Source organism: Rhinatrema bivittatum, chromosome 10 (genome assembly GCF_901001135.1).
Source record: "Rhinatrema bivittatum chromosome 10, aRhiBiv1.1, whole genome shotgun sequence".
NCBI lineage: Eukaryota > Metazoa > Chordata > Amphibia > Gymnophiona > Rhinatrematidae > Rhinatrema > Rhinatrema bivittatum.
The window spans coordinates 99478655-99495992 of NC_042624.1; the positions used below are offsets into that span (position 1 = coordinate 99478655).

General features: G+C 41.7%; 1 protein-coding gene across 2 annotated transcripts in view; it reads left to right on the forward strand.

Annotated features, from left to right (window-relative positions):
• WDR78 (WD repeat domain 78) overlaps nt 1–8522 on the forward strand; it is a 75463-nt gene extending 66941 nt beyond the window's left edge. The window contains exons 15-17 of one of the 2 annotated variants that reach the window (XM_029617568.1): nt 896–1122; nt 4325–4478; nt 8316–8522. In XM_029617568.1, the coding sequence (XP_029473428.1) occupies nt 896–1122; nt 4325–4478; nt 8316–8366 (432 nt within the window). In that variant the 3' untranslated portion in view covers nt 8367–8522. Of the gene's footprint in view, nt 1–895; nt 1123–4324; nt 4479–8315 lie in introns of those variants that run through there. The other variant, XM_029617569.1, reaches the window with a different exon arrangement.
• Nucleotides 8523–17338: the final 8816 nt, after the last annotated feature.

Below are 17338 nucleotides of genomic sequence, written 5' to 3' on the forward strand. Positions count from 1 at the left end.
TACTCAGCAACATCCCTGTCTCTGCCTCCATCCCCTGCCTAGCATGGCCCTTTTTGCTTCCCCACTCTCCCGAGAATCGTCTCCTCTCCATTGCAACAGCGTCCATCCTTCCTCGTGGTGGCTCCAGGCTTCTTCTCCTCGCTCCCTCGGCAGCACGCTCACTGAGGCTCCCACGCTCTGCAGCTCTGCACTTCTGCTTTAGTGCGGGGCCAGGGAGTTTGCCAGGAAGTGCTTCTGGTGGGCGTGGCCCGCCTAAAGTGCTTCGCTGATGGCACCAAGTCGCGGGTAATTTGGTTGCCTGAGGGAAGGCGGGTCTTGCAGTGCTACATCGGCGGCTCTGGAGGGCGAGCGCTTTTACTGCTGTGGGGTGGGACTTGAAACGCTGCAGGTGCTTTGGCCCACATTTGGCTGGCGGCCTTAACACTGTGAGCTGTTCTTTAATCAGCCTAAAATTAGGGTGAAAATCGGTTTAAAGCAATAGTCACTTTTGGAAGGATCGGGGAATTTGTGGGTGAAAATCAGTTTAAACTGAAAATGAAGGACCCTCTGCATAGTTTATCTTAAAATAATATTTTAAACATGTTATGATTAGGATGAAATTTACCATTCTTTTTGATAACTTTTTTTTTTTTTTAACAAATCAGGTCTGCCAGGATAGCCTCCAGATGAACTGGATGGAAACTGCATTTTACCATGGATTATAAAAGCAAAGTTTACTAACAGCCTATTGTAACCCAATTTATACTTTTAAAAAGTAAAAACCTTTTTAGTGCCAAAATAATTTTCCCTTGTGTCCTAATTGCATGAATATTTAACTGGATGCATTTGTTTTAGAGATGGCTTTGTTGATTAAGAATAATAAATAGTGAATGATTTATTTTTTTCTGATATTAAGGGTCCTGTTTACAAGGTAGCGTGGTCTCCATTTTGTCATGATGTATTTTTAAGCTGTTCTGCAGACTGGAATATTAATTTATGGCGTCAGGATATACTGAAACCAATACTAAGCTTTTCTGCTACTACTGAGGCAGTCCATGACATCATGTGGTCTCCAACATCGGCGCTAGTATTTGGAGCAGTGAATGACAATAGACTGGAGATTTGGGACCTTAGTGCGAACATGTGAGTACATCATTTTCACATGCAGAACAATGCTACACTGTAACTTGTAAACTTGAACTAAAATTAGTGAAAAATAGCTATATAGTGCACTTTAGCGATCATGTCTGTGGTATATCAAAGGAGAATTTTTGAAGGGACATGTGTGGGCAAAAAATAGTGCTTTAACTGCAAAAATGGCCATTTAGAAAATTGCCGGATGATGCGTACAGAAATGTACACACATAGAAATGACGGCAGAAGAGGACCAAATGATCCACCCACTCTGCCCAGCAAGCTTATGCCAGTACCTGCTGCACTGTGCAGGTTACCCCCGTGCTTGTCAGTTTCCCAGACCCTAAAAGTCAGGGCCCTCGGATACTGTTTGAATCCATTTTCCCTTAACTGTTGCCGTGGAAGCAAAGAGCAATGTTGGAGTCGCGTCAAAAGTATCAGGCTTAGTGATTAAGGGTAGTAAGTGCCGCATCAGCAAGTTACCCTCCTGTTTATTTGTTCCCCAAACTGTAAACGTCGGGGCCTTCGTTGGCTGCTGTCTGAATCCATAGAGGAGAGGCGTTCCAGGGGGTAGAGTCTGGGCGGGGTTGGAACTTCTGCACATATTTTTTTGATTTTAAAAAGTATGCCTGAAAATCCACTCGGCAACAGATATGTGTAACTGTGTGCAGGCAATTCTATTGGGATCATTTTCAAATCAGACCTAGGCGTGTAAGTCAGCATTGAAAATTGCTGTAACCTATGCACATATTTGCCAGCCTACTTATGCGCAGTCACTAAATTCCTCTCTTAGTGTATGTATCATAATATTTACAAAAGAAAGAAAGTTCATAACATTATTGTAATGGCATAAGCTTATGAGTTCTTAAGTCATTAGAACAATGATTGCCATGCTGTGATTGTTCAAGCAAGGATCCTTTGCTAAATATTAGATCATAAATATGAAAAGCAAAGGTACCGTATTGCATGGAAAGCTTTATACCCCCTTGCAGATAAACCCCTCGTATTGTTTCAGATAGCTGTCTAGATTTTAGATGGTTTTTCCTAATTTCTTTTTTAACTGAAAGGTTATCCATCTAAATGGCTTAGCCGTGATACTCGGTGACTATTCAGCTAGAATTTAGCTGGATATGTCGGGGGCATTCCTGGGGCAGGTGACAGGCGTTCCGGGGAGGAGCGGAGTTGGCCGGTTAGATTTGGAGTTAGCCGGTGAACCTAACTGGCTAACTCTGGCCATGATGTAGGCAGGTCTAAAGTTAGCCGGATATACGTATTTGGCTAACTTTTAAGTTAGCTGGGCGTATTCAGCAGCGCTGCCTCACTGCTGAATATCCTGGTTAAGTTAGTTGGATAGGTGTATCCACTAACTTAGGCCTAGATTCAAGCTTTTATTTTGGGCTGCTGCTGCTGGAGAGAGAGAGGGAGGGAGAGAGAGAGAGAGGCTCACAAAAAAGTTAACTCTTTATACCACTGTAAGAGGGGGCAATTTTACATGCACACTCATATGTACAAACAGCAAGGTTGCTATCAATGTAGATTTCATGTGATTTGGAGGGATGAAAGGTGAAAGAAGAGTAGATTTGTACCATGTTCTCTCTACTAGCTTGATGCACTATCTATCTGGCTGCAATCAAGTAAAGTAGAGAGAACATGGTATAAATCTACTCTTCTTTCACCTTTCATCTCTCCAAATCACATTAAATCTTCACTGATGGTAACTGTGCTGTTCATACGTCTGACTGTGCATGTAAAACTGCCCCCTAAAACCCAACTCACCCCACAAACCTCACCCTGAGTTACTAGTGCCCCCTCTTACTGTGGTATAAATACTTTAAAAAAATCAGTGGGCCTCCACAGAGGTTCTCTCTCCCCTCCTGGAACAGGATTTGCGACAAATCCCGTATCGCACAGCTATCGCAGGCATAACACCAAGAAAAAAGGTGTCGTTATTTCCAGCGTTAAATCCCACGATAGTGTGCATTACGTTCTCGCATGCAACATTAAACAGCGCTCATTTCCAATTACTCTGCCCAGACTTCTCCCACTTGAATAAAATTTTCAAATTTGCATACGCATTTCGCGTTTATCGCATGCGTTACGACGTTATCATGGGTGTTAGGGCCCTAGACACTGCAACAATGACCTAATGCATTTTGATGAATGACCACCTTAGCTAGCCACTCAGTAGCTGAATATTAGCCACGAAACGTCCAAGTTTACTTTCCCAGAGCGCCTTTGTGGCATATAAATCATGCTGGCAGCAAGCATGAAATATTTAAAAAAAAAAGCAATATTGGCATTAAAGTGCATTCTTATATTAGTCAATCTGCTACAAAAGAAATACAATGACTATAGTGAAGTACCGGGCAGACTCTTGAGTGTCCTCTGTGTTTATGTAGTTTAGAGCCAAGGAGAATAACTTTCAAACAACTGTGTGCGGCAGCATGTACACATGTTTGTAGCCGCGCGTCGTTTAGTGCAGTATTATATAACATGTGCATGTGTCAGTTTACCTCAAAATATATGCGCATGTGTAGGCCAGCACGTGAATACATGCAATGAATCGAAACCGTGTATTTCAGTGCATTGGTCGCGCATACTTTACTTGTGAAATTAAAGTAGGACTTGCTTGCATAAGCTGACATTTCGTCGTGCAAACTGGTGTAATTTAAAACGTATATGCGTGACTGAAGTTATCAGTTTATCCTATTACCCCACCAGTTCGCCCAGTCCTTCTCCAGGTCATTGAGACCCTCCTGGTTCTTCAGCCTGAATTCCCCCCTCCTCCCCCCCCCCCCCCCCCCCCAGTTCACCCAGACCTCCCATCCAGACACTTCTACCCAACAAACACGTTTAATAATCACGCCAGATAATTAGCAGGTGAAAAATATGCGAGCAGGTTGCAAGATGTACACACAGAAGTGCCTTTTAACTTATCAACTTGCACCTGTAGCCACCCCAGAATGCCCGTAGACCACCCCTGTTTCATGTGTGCACGGAAGTGAAATATTCATGTATTTAAAATTATGCATGTGCTCATTTTTACGCAGGGAACATTTTGAAAATTCGCCTCTTATTTGTTAAACCTTTTCTTCTGCTTATTACCTGTGGAAGATACCATCAGTAAATACACTGAAAGTGCACTCCTTGTTGGCCTTAGGTAGAACAGTTTCATGTTTTCAGAATTTTTTTTTTTTTTTTTTTTTTGCAGTTTGGACCCTGTGATTGTGAGCTTTGCCAGCCCTGGAGTTAAGCTTACCACTGTAATGTTTACAAAAGAGTCAAATTGTGTTCTGGTTGGGGACAGCGATGGACAAGTCAGTGTGTACGAGCTGAGGAATATTTCTGGTTATACATTAAATCAGGTATGATTATCCATAAAACTTAGTTTCTGCTAGTGTGGTAATCCTCTGACATTGCCTGCTCCTGTGGACAAACGCAAAAAAAACATTACATCTGACAGCAAAAGGAGGACAGGAAGGATGAGGCTTTAGCAGAGGATTAAACAAAGAATTGAAGAAAAAAGTGCATCCCTCCGTTGTACAGTCTGCTTGCACTTCCACCTTCCTTTATTGCCCGACTCTCCTAACCTCCTCTCAAGAAGCTTGATTCTTTCCCCAGCTTTCTGTCTTTTATCTTCCTCTGGCATTGTAAAGGGTATATAGTAAGAATTAAAGGAGCGACGGGTTTAGTGAAAAGGAGGATGAGAAGAAAGCAGATATCTTAAATATTTTTGCTCATAATTTACCCTATACGGAGGGTGATTGACCCAAGGGCAAAAGGCTATAACACGTTCAGGGCAGTGAAGTTAACATTTTGCCCTTTATGGAGGAGGTGGTATTCAACGCACCGGCACAACGGAAAGAAAACAGGGCTGCGAGACCTGTTGGGGGCGCATTTGAGGATACTGAATTTGCTAAAGGAGGTACCGAGTGTACGCCTCATAGCTATTCAAAATACCACTTCACTCGGAAGCGCCTCCAAGATCCTGGAAGAAGAGCACACGTAAAACCACGCCACGAGGGTGAGCGCAAGGACAAGTACAGACCTGTTAGCTTAACACCAGCGGTGGGCAAGGTAACGGAAGCACTACTGAAGGAGGGAATATTGCAGTAATCTCGCCACACGCGCTTGATTTTATTTGATGACTTGACCAAAGCAGTAAATCAGGAGGTGCCAAAGATGCGGGCTCTCTGCATTTCGTCTGTAGGGTCACTGTTCTAGACAGAAGACCGGTGAGCAAGCAGGCCAGGCTGGGAGTCGGAACAAAAATTATAAACTGGGTGAGGACTCGGAGTAATGCCAGAATGATCAGCGTTACGTCCCCTTCTCTTCAGTGTCTTTATAAGTGACCCTGGGGAAAGGTGAGAAGGGGAAGTGTGCCTGTCTGCAGCTGATATGAAAATACGCATCAGAGGGGATAAATAATATGAAAGATAGCTTTAAACATGTGAAAAATGGTCAGTGATATGGCAATAATATGTTAATTTAAAAAAAAAATGCAGAAATATGCATTTGGAATGCATAAATCCAAGAGCCAAATATGTTTTGGAGGTGAATAATTAGCAATCACCAATTAGGAAAGAGACCTGAGAGTACCTCAAGATAACTTAGTCAGGGTGGCAAAGCAGTTGGGAAAGTTAATCGTGTCCTCGCTGCATGAAGACTGATATCACTAGAAGAAAGAGGGAAGTAGTAGTATTGGCTGACAGAGGGGATTTTTTTTACATCAACGTGTATATGCGGACTGTGGATGTGGGCACCCAGACCATAGGCTCCTTTAGTTCTCCATGCATCATCTTCTTTCCATGCCCCAAAGTCATGCTTTTTAAACATAAGGAGGTCCATATTCAGAAGCATTTAGCCGGCTAACTCAGAAGATAGACAGCTAAATGAATATTTGGGCACTTATCTGGATACATTCCAGGGGCGTAATGGGAGGGGTTAAGTTAGCTGGCTAACTCTGCTATCTTAGCCGGCTAAGTCAGGTCTGACCAAAGAGCTGTCCTAAATGGCTAACTTTAAGATAGCCAGCTATATTCGCTAATGTGTTATGTTTGGCGGCTTGTGTAAAATCCCCACAAACTATCGCACTTTGGCCCCCACACCTGCAGCAGTGCACTGTGGCTGGGACACCTCCAACAGCAAGGCCTCATCCTCGTGGCACAGGCTGCCCCCATACTGCCCCTCCTTAGCTGCACACGTGCACCGATCTCCAGTTACTGAAGGATCCACGGCTGGAAAAGGACATCGGCACCCACTGATGACAGCAGCAGCCTCAGCCCTAAATAAGAGCTTCTTGGGCCTTCCTACTTTATCTCAGCAACAGGTCCTCCTACCTTTTGGTAGTGCCTGCTGCCAGCGTCCAGCCTTGTCTCATCTCTCCAGCCTGCCTTGCCTTGTCCAGCTTTGCCTTGTTTCTCCAGCCTGCCCTGCCTCGTCCAACCTTGCCTCGTCTCTCCAGCCTGCCCTGCCTCGTCCAACCTTGCCTCGTCTCTCCAGCCTGCCCTGCCTCGCCCAACCTTGCCTCGTCTCTCCAGCCTGCCCTGCCTCGCCTCGTCTCCTCTCCAGCCTGCCCTGCCTCGACCAGCCTTCCTTCATCTCTCCAGCTTGCCTGTACTCCTTGCCTGTGTCAGTCCCTTCTGTCGGCTCCTTGTCTTCTCTTCAGACTGACCACTGGATCTGACCTCTTGCATGAACACTGACTACTCTGCCTCTGACCCTTGCCTGACTCTGGACCTCTTGTCTATGCAGACCTCTAAGAGATTATCGCCTAAGTCCTGCCAGGCCCTGGAGCCCAAGGGCTCAACTTGCAGGAAAAGGGGCTGGTCTAGGTGAAGCCCTAGACCAGCCTGTACCAACTGTCTGTGAGGTTGTCGACCTCACCACAGCCACAAGGGTTCACATCGCTCTTCGTAATAGACAGCGGTGCTTATGAAAACATGTTTTCATTGTTAAGGATTTTTCTGTGGTGTTTATTACTTGGATATTCGGTCTTTGCGAGCATCTTTGTTATGAGTTTTTCTCTGTGTGTTGCGTGGTCTTTCTGAATGCTTGATGGCTGACGCAGCTTCCTCCCTTTTGAAGACACTGCATGATTCCATTCAGTGATTCTCCAGCTTCCGCTTCATATTAATCAGCCTCGATGTTTCAACCCTGCCAAAAATTCTGTGAGGACGGACCCTCTTATGAGTCACACAGAGGTGAACACTGTGCTGTCATCGGTACGCCGTGTCCCACATTGCCACTGTGCTAATAAACCAGCCATATGGGATCATCCTATGAATGTCTCGCTCGTCTAGCTTAAAACTCTGCTTACTGAATGAATTATCCAGACAGATTAGCAAGAGCTAATTGTATTTTATGTCACAATATATGCACTATTTAAATTAATTTAAAGGTTCTGCCAGGGTCTTAGGCAGAATAAAAACTTAACACATGAAAGTATGAAAAAGTAGAAGACTCTTTTGCACGCCTGGTGTTCCGTTCTGAAATACTAGATGAAACAAAACAACCCCCTGGGCACATAGAAATTCATTCGTATTAGAAAATTCTTTTATTGAAAAGAGAGAATTATGACTCCCTTGAAAGTACAGACTTTGACATAGTGTCTCGGGTTCATTGAGTTCTTGTTATAGTGCCTTCTCTGTATTTTGTGGCATGTGCATACATTATAATGCCATGATATTCAGAAACACAATGGCTTTGTATATATTTTTTTTCATTAATATTCCGCATTTTCCTTGTCGCGGTTGTCTGTCATATAACGTGAACAGTATCATAATAAGCCCTGGCACCAATGTAACCTGTCCTCTCCACCAAAATGGTGTCGGTAACCTGTCTGTGCTTTGGTGCCATAGCCCAGCTATGCTTTCTCACAGTGCTACATAATCTTTACAGACCCCTTCTAAAACCTGTTATGGGTTTGTTGCACCCACTTTGCTCGTCCATTATCCATCCCTTTATGTGCCTAAAATCCATTAAACTGCTCAACTTTCTTCCTGCAGGGTGTTGGGTAGGAGAAGTATGTTTATGAGAAACCTCTGTAGTCATTATCTTTCTCTCTTCCCATTAATTGTCCATTATGCATATGTGTTTAACACACTATAGACCTTGTTCTGTGCTTTTTAAGAAGACTTCTGTTCTTTGTATTTGGTTTACTGCACTATGATTCTTTGTTTTGTTTTTTTTTCCCCTTATAGATGGATGCATTAAATGACTTAATTAGGACAACGTTAGCCAGTCAGCTATAACCTATTGGAACAAAGGTCCAGTAATCAGAGAGAACTACCATCTAACATCAAAACATTTTCCATATTTTTGCAAATCTCTCTTTTGTAAATTGTTTTGTACTGTTAAATATAAATAAATGTATATTGCATGTTGTCATAGTATAACATTTCAATTTCGTATTAGTATTTTGATTAGTCCAACAAACCATATTCTACATAGATTTACAGTTTCGTTACTGATTTTGTAACAGAATTGTAATATACATACAATTATTTAAGTACCAGAGGGATGAGCCATCAAAAATGACAGGGGCAAATGGCATATACTCATGGATAGTTACTCCCCCATCCCCCAACACACCCCCTTTCGCTGTCATGGATCAATGAGATGTGTGCTTGGCTGCACTGACAATTTTCATAAAATGCATTGGCCTTCCCCTGTTCCCCTTGCTCATCTCTCCTCCATGCTGTCCTCGCCCTTCTCTCTCCTCTCCTCCCCTCAGCTTTTCTCTGGCCTCTTCTCCTCCTCTTACTGTGAAGTAGCCAGAGAAGCCTTGAATACATCGGCTCTCGTTTTTATCTCTGCTTTAATATTTCCCATTCCAGCACCCCGAGAACATGTGACTTAAAAAAAATAAAAAAATTGGCATCTATGCTTAAAAATGATAATTTTTAGCATGGAGAATCTTATAAGAATGTCCCATGGAGAACAGATCTAGCTGACCCTTATACTGTCTTAGAAACAAACCAAATTGCCATTGATTCATGGAGATGATAACCAGGTTTTTCCAAGTGCACTTCTGTACCTCATGGGAAAAAGATTGGGTACTTTATACATTTTGGCAATTCAGTCTCTTTTTTTTTCCTTCTGTCAGATTTATGATAGTTTTATCTTTGTGTTTTATTTTATATTTGCTGTTTATGTTTTATCGTGCACTGCTTTGGACAACCTTTTGAAGAATGAGGAGGGAGGTATATAAATGAATGAGAATGAATGTCCTTTATTGGTAGCGAAAGGTCAGAAAAAATGACATCCATATATTATTCTAAAAGAGGTGTCTGTGACTACACAGTGACTAACAAAAAACACCCCCACACTTCATTGGTTGGCAGCCACCAGCAGGAGCAGACTTTTCCCAGTATGCTCCTTTTAGCGCTCACTATTTGAATTTAGTGGGTGCTAAATCCTATTAGTGCATATTATTTGCATTTAGCAGCCACAGGTTAAGGAAACTGATGTGGAAGGCTACTGTGAGGCTAAAGATGACTTTAAAAGGACTACCGAGGTCTTTGGCTGACTTTTACAAGGCATTGCATTTAAATTCTGCATCACTTCTGTCCTTAAGCATTTGTTCATACTGCCCATCAACAAACTTGCTTACTCCCTAGTAGAGATGTGAATCGGAACTGAAATCGGATCCGATTCTGGTTCCGATTCACATCTCTACCCCTAGTACACTTGGCATGAATTAGTAAAGTAACTTAATGAAAGCTGCAGGTGACTATTTTGTGCATGTGGATCCAATTTTATGCCTGGTTTCTCTGTATTGTATTTATTGATTGATGCTTTTAGTAGTGCTCCCAGAAAGTTATTTCTTTTGTAGCTTTTTAGTTATAGTACAGATATAGGCTGCTTATATTTAAAAAAAAAAATATTTCAGTGGGCTATAAATTTGTACAAATAAATAATAAACCCAAGGATAATCTGCCTGCTCTATAGAAGGGCAAACAAAGTAATACTCACTTTTAACCCCTTTGTTCATTTTGACCATGATAAGATGCACAGCAGATTCATAGAAATAAGTATGTTCTTTCTTTTTCTTCCTTTTTTTTTTTTATCTTGGATACTGCTGTGCCACCACTGCTCAATGATTCTTTCTATGTTATGTCAGAAGAACAGCTTCTGCTCAGGCTTTCAAATCGAGGCTGCAGCTGAATCAAATGTGCTCTAATCCAACCTGACATTTGATATTTATCATTACAAGCAGAGGTGAAGTTTGAAAGGGGCTCCAAAAATGTGAATCAGTAATGCAAGCAAACATATGCAACCCAAGATTGAGGTTTCATGTAGTAACATAAAACAGGTCATCTGAGAGGGAGTTCAATAATATCATCGGATCATTCCAATGAGATGGAAAACAAGAGCTTTGATAAAAGGGTAATTTACAGTTTCACTTTTAAGTCATACTGCATACATGATGAGAGCTGATGGTAAAATACTTAAGGGCTTATAAAATAGAAAATAAAAGAGGCTCAGAATTCTATAAATCAGTGACAAAGCTGAGAACATTTTTAAGAACAGTGAAAAGTGTGCAGTCAACTTTAAAATCAGATTTCTTCATTTTAGCAACATCATTAATTAAGGCATGAATTGATGAATGCCAATCACAGAAAAGCATTGTGCTCTGGTGTGCTACAACAATAGAATATAGTATAGAGAAAAGGGGGCATTACATACAATATCAATAGCATATAGTATGGGAAATTAGCATGCAAAAAGGAGATTACATAAATACAGTGGCATACAATACCAACAAAAAAATTGTGTATGATATAAAAAAAAAAGAATCAAAAACAGGGAGAATGCTCCCCAACAGGTGTTTCACTTAAAAACCTGATTATGGGTATGAGGTTGAAGATGACAGAAGATTGAGAGAATGTGGGTGCTTCATACTTTGCTATGTTGAGGAGACGGATGACTGTAGTGTTTTATTCATGTTTGCATGGAGGAGAGAAGACCTATGCTGGTTTTAGTACATAAGTTATCAGGGCCGGTGCTTCCATTAGACAAACTAGGCGGTTGCATAGAGCGACAACATTTTTAGGGCAGCAAAATCTCTCCAGCATGAGGTCCAGAAGGGGAGAGCCAAACCTGCCGAAGAAAGGAGCACTGTGCTAGAGCTGCCAGGAATAAGTGGAGTGGCCTGGGGTAGGAAAATACTCTTGCACCGGCCCTCAGAGTTATTGAGGTCCAGTGAACATTGTTCAATTAAAAAAAAAAAACTTGAGTGGTATTCTCCTTCGATCTGAGGATACAGGACTTTTGCAGGTCCCTTCTGCTCATGCATATAAACTTCAACAGACTGGGGCGAGAGCTTCATCTATTGTAGCACCAACACTGTGGAACACTTTGGCTGGACAATTAGGAGAGGGCTTCCTAAAGACTTGAAGGACATCTTTAGGAAGCACATAAAACCCATGTTTTGTTTTGTTTTTAAAGAGGCTAATGGGTGTGGGCTCCTTTTACTCTTTAATTTTAATATTTTGGTGTTTTATTTTAACACTTTATTTTGTCTATATGTTTGTTGATGCTTATGTTTATTTGTGATTGTTGCTTCTGTAATCGGCACTGGATGGAGTTTTCTAGGAAGATGTGGAATATAAGTTTTTTAAATAAAAAAAACGAAATAAATAGATATAGCAGTGCATCTAACATCAGGGATAACACCTTCTATTGACGGTCTGAAGTATCCAGCAAAAGAGTGCTCTGTAGCCGAGACCATTATTGAAAGGCTGCCCTGGCGTTTGTGCTGCTGCTCCCAGAGCTGTTTTGCCTTTAAAGCTTTTTATTCTATATCGCCTCACCTCTCTCATCCGTCACCTTGTGCAGTGTACGTGAGTGTTTTGCAGCTACAAAAAAAAAAAAAGGGAGAATGCTACCCAACAGGTGTTTATTTGTGTGCATTTAATACATTCCCCGAGAGCCCTTTTGTTTCTCTGACCTGCAAGACAAGGTGTTATTCCGGATTCTAAGTGCACTGCTATCGTCCGTGCCCTCTGCAAAAAAAAAAAACAAAAAACCAAAACAAAAACGGATAAAGAACAACTTACAGTCATGCACGTCCTCAACGCCTGCTGGGAGAGGCGTGGAGACCGTGTTGAGGTACTGAGTGCAGGAGGGACAGCTCGTAGACTGTGCTATGGCCGTCGTGCCGGTGTCTCTTTAAAAGGAGAGTTTGCTGTCATTTTCCCTCAGTCCCTTCCTTTTCTACCCATAGGAAGTGCAGGTGGAGGGATACGAAGAAAAGCCTCGACTCTAGGGGAGTGAAAAGCCTTTTCTGAGCTGGAGCGGAGCTGAACCTGACTCCACAAACGGAGACGTCTGTAAGCTTTGCTGTTCCAGATGTCTTTTTTTTTTTTTTTTTCAGGCCCTTTCAAATATTTTTCTGAAAGGTTCAAAATATACTGAATGGCTCCTTTAACAGCGGCAGATGTTTAACAAACCCCGTTATTTGGCGATTATTCACCTGGAGGCCAGGGGGATGGGGATGGGGAGGGATTTGGGCTGTTTTTAATGGTTTAATCTTGTTTTTATTATGTATTTTTATGCACGTGCTACACCGTCTCGGGCAGATTTGTCCTGGGAAGACAATAGGTAAATAATAAAAGAAATGAAACCAATGGGGTGAATCACCCCTATCATTTTTTGTGATGTATTTTTGGATTGCAGCGTTTCTTGTGGCCTTGTTAGTCCTGCAGGAAACAGTTATCTTTGTAGAAAGTGCTGACTTTTTGCAGGACCAGCAAAAAAAAAAAGGTTGTACGCAAGCTTTCGAGACCTCGCGGGCCTCCTCTTCCCAGGTGGCATCTTTTAAACGCTACCGCAATCTGAGTGTGAGAAATGCCACTGCTGCCTTGTACTTTTATTATAATTGCAGGTTCTTATTTATTGTGCAAAAGCGTTCTATAATTAAGACGTATTGTGTATTAAACGCACACAAATAAAAGCTATAAAGAAAGGGGGGGAAAAAAAGTATTGCAGCCTGCAAAGACATTACTATGCATTTATTAATCGGTACAAATTATTTGTACTAATCAAAGAGCAAAAAAAACCGACCCAGAATAATCACAATATCCATACAAGAAACGGGACATCAGCGGGCCTTCTCGATCATTCTCCCCCATTGCAATCCGGTGGTTGTTACAGGTGCAACAGTCCAACCGAGTGCCGGCTTGCTGACGCCTCCGTTTAGTTAAGTTATTGCTACCTGGTGTATTGATATTATTATTTTTCTCAATTGGTTACATTTTCATGTATTTTTCTCGTATTTTGTAAAATGTAATGTCTGCATTTTAAATAATGTTTTTCTTCTTTGATTTCATATCTTGCATTTCTTCAAAAGTGTTCCTTAAAAATGCCCTTCTCCTATGGGGCTTCATAAAAGGGATATTGGGACTTGCACGGAAAGCCGCTCACTGTTTCCGTCTAATGATTGCCCAGGGGTTGAGAGAGAGTGCACGATGAAGGGTTACTCTTTATTTCAGCAGGCAGGATGTATTTTTACAAGCAGCTGTGCCCCATAACCTCAAGACAATAAAAGCAAAGGCAGTTTTCCTTCTGTCGGAGAACGCTAGCTCATGCCCAATATGGTCATCATTTCTGGTTATCAAATGTTACGTTTGGAACTTTTAAAATTCTGTTTGTCGAGCTGGTGTAACAGGAAAATGTCCACTGGGTTCAAACATTTCTGAAATTATAGAACATTGAAGCAGCTGTTACCTGTGCTTCATTTTCATGAGTTTCCATTGACTCTTCCTCATTTTCATTTTCATTTTCATTTCCTTTCCTTTCCATTGACTCTTCCTCCCCTTCCCCACCCCCCTTCCTCCCCTTTGCCTTTCCACCTCCTTTCCTCTGTACATCTTCCCCCTTTCCCTCATTCTTTCCATTAAGTGTAAATAAGGAGATTACAAAGGACGATATAATCTCATACTCATGTATATTTACCCTATAAATGTAGATATCCCCCCTATATTCAGATTTTTCTGCTCCTCCAAGTTAGCTAACCTTCCTTACCTAACCTCCTTACCCATATATTACTTGTAAAAACGAAGCTATTATATGTAATCACTATTGGTTTAACTGTTCTTCATATAATCATGCGTTAATTGTAAAGCCTGTTGCTAAATTTTGTGTTCTCTGTAAACCGATGAGATGTTCCCAACGTTCGTCGGTATATAAAAGCCATTAAATAAATAAAAAAAAAAAATGAGTTAGAACTGCAGATTAAAGGGTGGGAACCGGGATTTACGGCTTTCTTCCAACTTTCTTTTGAGCCGATACAGTAAAAACACGGGAGAGCGGGTGAATGTCCGCTCTCCCGGCGCGCGCACAGGCCACTCTCCTGTGCGCGCGATCCTGTATTTAAATGAGGCCCCGCAGTAAAAACAGGCAAAAGGAGACGCTAGGGACACTAGCGCGTCCCTAGCGCCGCCTCCTTTTGGACCGGAGCGGCGGCTGTCAGCGGGTTTGACAGCCGATGCTCAATTTTGCCGGTGTCGGTTCTCGAGCCCGCTGACAGCCATGGGCTCGGAAACCGGACGCCGGCAAAATTGAGCGTTTGGTTTTCGACCCATCAGCCGCGGGCCCACTTCAACATTTTTTTCTTTTTTTTTTCACTTTTTTTACCCTTTGGGTCCTCCGACTTAATATCGCCATGATGTTAAGTCGGAGGGTGCACAGAAAAGCAGTTTTTACTGTTTTTCTGTGCACTTTCCCGGTGCCCGAAGAAATTAGCGCCTACCTTTGGGTAGACGCTAATTTCTGAAAGCAAAATGTGCGGCTTGGCTGCACATTTTGTTTTCTGAATCGCGTGGGAATACCTAATAGCGCCCGCAACATGCATTTGCATGTTGCGGGCGCTATTAGGTTCGGGGGATTGGACACGTGTTTTCAGCCCCTTACTGAATAAGGGATAACGCTAGCGCATCGAAAACACGCGTCCAATGGCGGGTTAACAGTGCGCTCCGTCGGAGCGCACTGTACTGTATCGGCCCATTTGTGTGTTATGCCTTCAGTGTCTCTGTATCTGACATAGGTTTCATTTTGGAATAGTTCTACTTGATACCTGCTTATTTTATTAAACATTGAACGAGCAGAAGGAAGAGCACAGTGAGGATTTAGAACACCGAGACTATTGGGGTTTGATTCTCTCCCATGGAAACCTAAGTTCTAGAAGCAGAAAGCATCTCTTCATGATGAGACGCCCAGAGGATGATCGCAAGGCTTGGCAAAGAGTGGAAAAATGTGAACCCCCCTCATTATTTCCTGGTTCTCTCTGCTCTCCTCCTAAATCAGGTTTGAACACTTGCACTGGCCATGTGATAAAAGATTAAACAAAAAAAAAAAAAAGTGCAACTGGCCAGCATTGCTCTTCTCCTACATCATCCTCTGGGGGAGCAATTTTCAAACTGTGGGCGCTGGGACTACTTTATACCCATGGCTTTGCATCAAGTTTTGAAGAGTTATGGGATAGGAGGTGATGTCCTTTTGTGGATTACAAACTGGTTAAAAGATAGGAAACAGAGAGTAGGATTAAATGGTCAGTTTTCACAGGAGTGCTTCAGGGATTTGTACTTGGACAGGTGCTTTTTAATATATTTATAAATAATCTGGAAAGGAATACAAGGAGTGAGGTTATCAAATTTGCAGATGACAAAATTATTCAGAGTAGTTAAATCACAAGCGGATTGTGATAAATTGCAGGAGGACCTTCCAAGACTGGAAGATTGGGCATCTAAATGGCAGATGAAATGTAATGGGGACAAGTGCAAAGTGATGCGTATAGGGAAAAAATAACCCATGCTGTAGCTACACGATGTTAGGTTCCATTTTAGGAGTTATCACCCAGGAAAAAGATCTGAGCATCATACTTAATATTACATTAAAATCGTCAGCTCAGTGTGCTATGGCAGTCAAAAAGCAAACAGAATGTTAGGAATTATTAGGAAGGGAATGGTTAATAAAATGGAGGATGTCATAATGCCTTTGTATTGATCAATGGTTAGACCACACCTTGAATATTATGTAATTCTGATCGCCGCATCTCAAAAAAGATATAATTGCACAGGAGAAAGTACAGAGAAGGGCGACCAAAATGATAAAGAGCATGGAATAGTTCCCCTATGAGGAAAGGCTAAAGAAGATAGGGCTGTTCAGCTTGGAGAAGAGACAGCTGCGGGAGGATATGCTAGAGGTCTACAAAATCATGAAAGGACTTGAACAGGTAAATGTGAAACAGTTATTTATGCATTTTGATAATACAAGGACTAGGGGGCACTCCATGAATTAGCAAGTAGCACATTTAAAACAAATTAGAGAAACTTCTTTTTCACTCAACACACAATCAAGCTCTGGAATTCTTTGCCAGAGGATGTGGTTAAGGCAGCTAGTGTAGTTGGGTTTAAAAAAGGTTTGGCTAAGATCCTGGAGGAGAAGTCCATTAATGGCTATTAATCAATTGGGAATAGCACTGCTTGTTGCCAGCAGTAGTAGCTTTTGATTTATTAATGTTTGGATATTTGCCAGGTACTTGTGACTTGGCTTGGCCTCTGTGGAGATAGGATACTGGGCTTGATGGTCCCTTGGTCTAACCCAGTATGGCATATCTTATATTCTTATGTTTTTATGGTCTGTTTAACTTTCACTTCAACATGTGCGATGGGTAGGATTCTTTTTTTGGCTGTGTACGTTTTTTTTTTGTCTTTCCCAACCTAAGGATGCCCCAAGCACACCTCCTCTAAAAAGCACCGGTGTGGTGGAATAGCATGCACACTTCCACATGTGCTATTGACAATTTTCAGACAGCCAATGTAGACAGGCAAATCTCTGTTTAACCACATATGAGACTTTGAGAATTGTCTTTTACATATTTTATTTATTTATAATTTTTATATACCGATGATTCATGAGAACATATCAAATCGGTTTACATTTGCTAACAAATATTCATTTAAAAATATTTGCGTTTCCAAAAAGAAAAGGAAGTAATACATAGTTTCATAATATAAATAAAATTAGTAAACTAAATAATCAAAATTTAGACAGAAGCAATATAGAAAGAGCAGAGATAATACAATCAACTATATTTTTTACAGTGGTATCTAATCAGTAGGTTAAAATCATTAGGTTAAAAACTCTTGGAAGGCTTGTTTGAATAGCCATGTTTTAATGCCCTTTTTGAATATTTTAATGTCTGCTTCCATCCATAATT